This window comes from Sinocyclocheilus rhinocerous, unplaced genomic scaffold (assembly GCF_001515625.1).
Source record: "Sinocyclocheilus rhinocerous isolate Xijiao unplaced genomic scaffold, SAMN03320098_v1.1 scaffold4933, whole genome shotgun sequence".
NCBI lineage: Eukaryota > Metazoa > Chordata > Actinopteri > Cypriniformes > Cyprinidae > Sinocyclocheilus > Sinocyclocheilus rhinocerous.
The window spans coordinates 3965-4306 of record NW_015623765.1 but is presented as its reverse complement, the minus strand read 5'-3'; the positions used below and the strand labels follow the sequence as shown (position 1 = coordinate 4306).

Here is a 342-nt window from a genome sequence, read left to right as displayed (position 1 = left end):
AGTGTGTGTGTGTGTGTGTGTGTGTGTGTGTGTATCGTTACTGCAGAAGGATCCACAGATGCGTGTGTGATCTGAGACTCACATTCCGCATGAGGCCGAAGTACTCGTCTGTGTCCGGCTTTATGGTTTTCAGTCGAGTGAGCAGCGGGTCCTTGAAGCCCCAGAGCATCTCCTCCACGGTGTGCGTCATGAACAGAGTCGTGCCGATGGAGCCCATGTACATAGAGACACCAGAGGAAACCCAGAAACCCATGCTTTTGAGCCGATTCATCACAGCCTGTTAGAGACACCAGAACCTGAGAATCAGATCAACTGGAAAATAAAACACACACACACACACAC

The 342-nt window shown here is 50.6% G+C and overlaps 1 protein-coding gene across 1 annotated transcript in view; it reads right to left on the bottom strand.

The window, feature by feature from the left end:
* The window catches only part of LOC107735475 (lysosome membrane protein 2-like), a gene marked incomplete at its 5' end in the record, with an annotated part of 16271 nt that overhangs the window by 15420 nt on the left and 509 nt on the right, over window positions 1-342 (bottom strand). Inside the window, one exon of the mRNA XM_016547170.1 lies at window positions 83-277. Within this exon, the coding sequence (XP_016402656.1) occupies window positions 83-277 (195 nt within the window). The remainder of the gene's footprint in view (window positions 1-82; window positions 278-342) is intronic.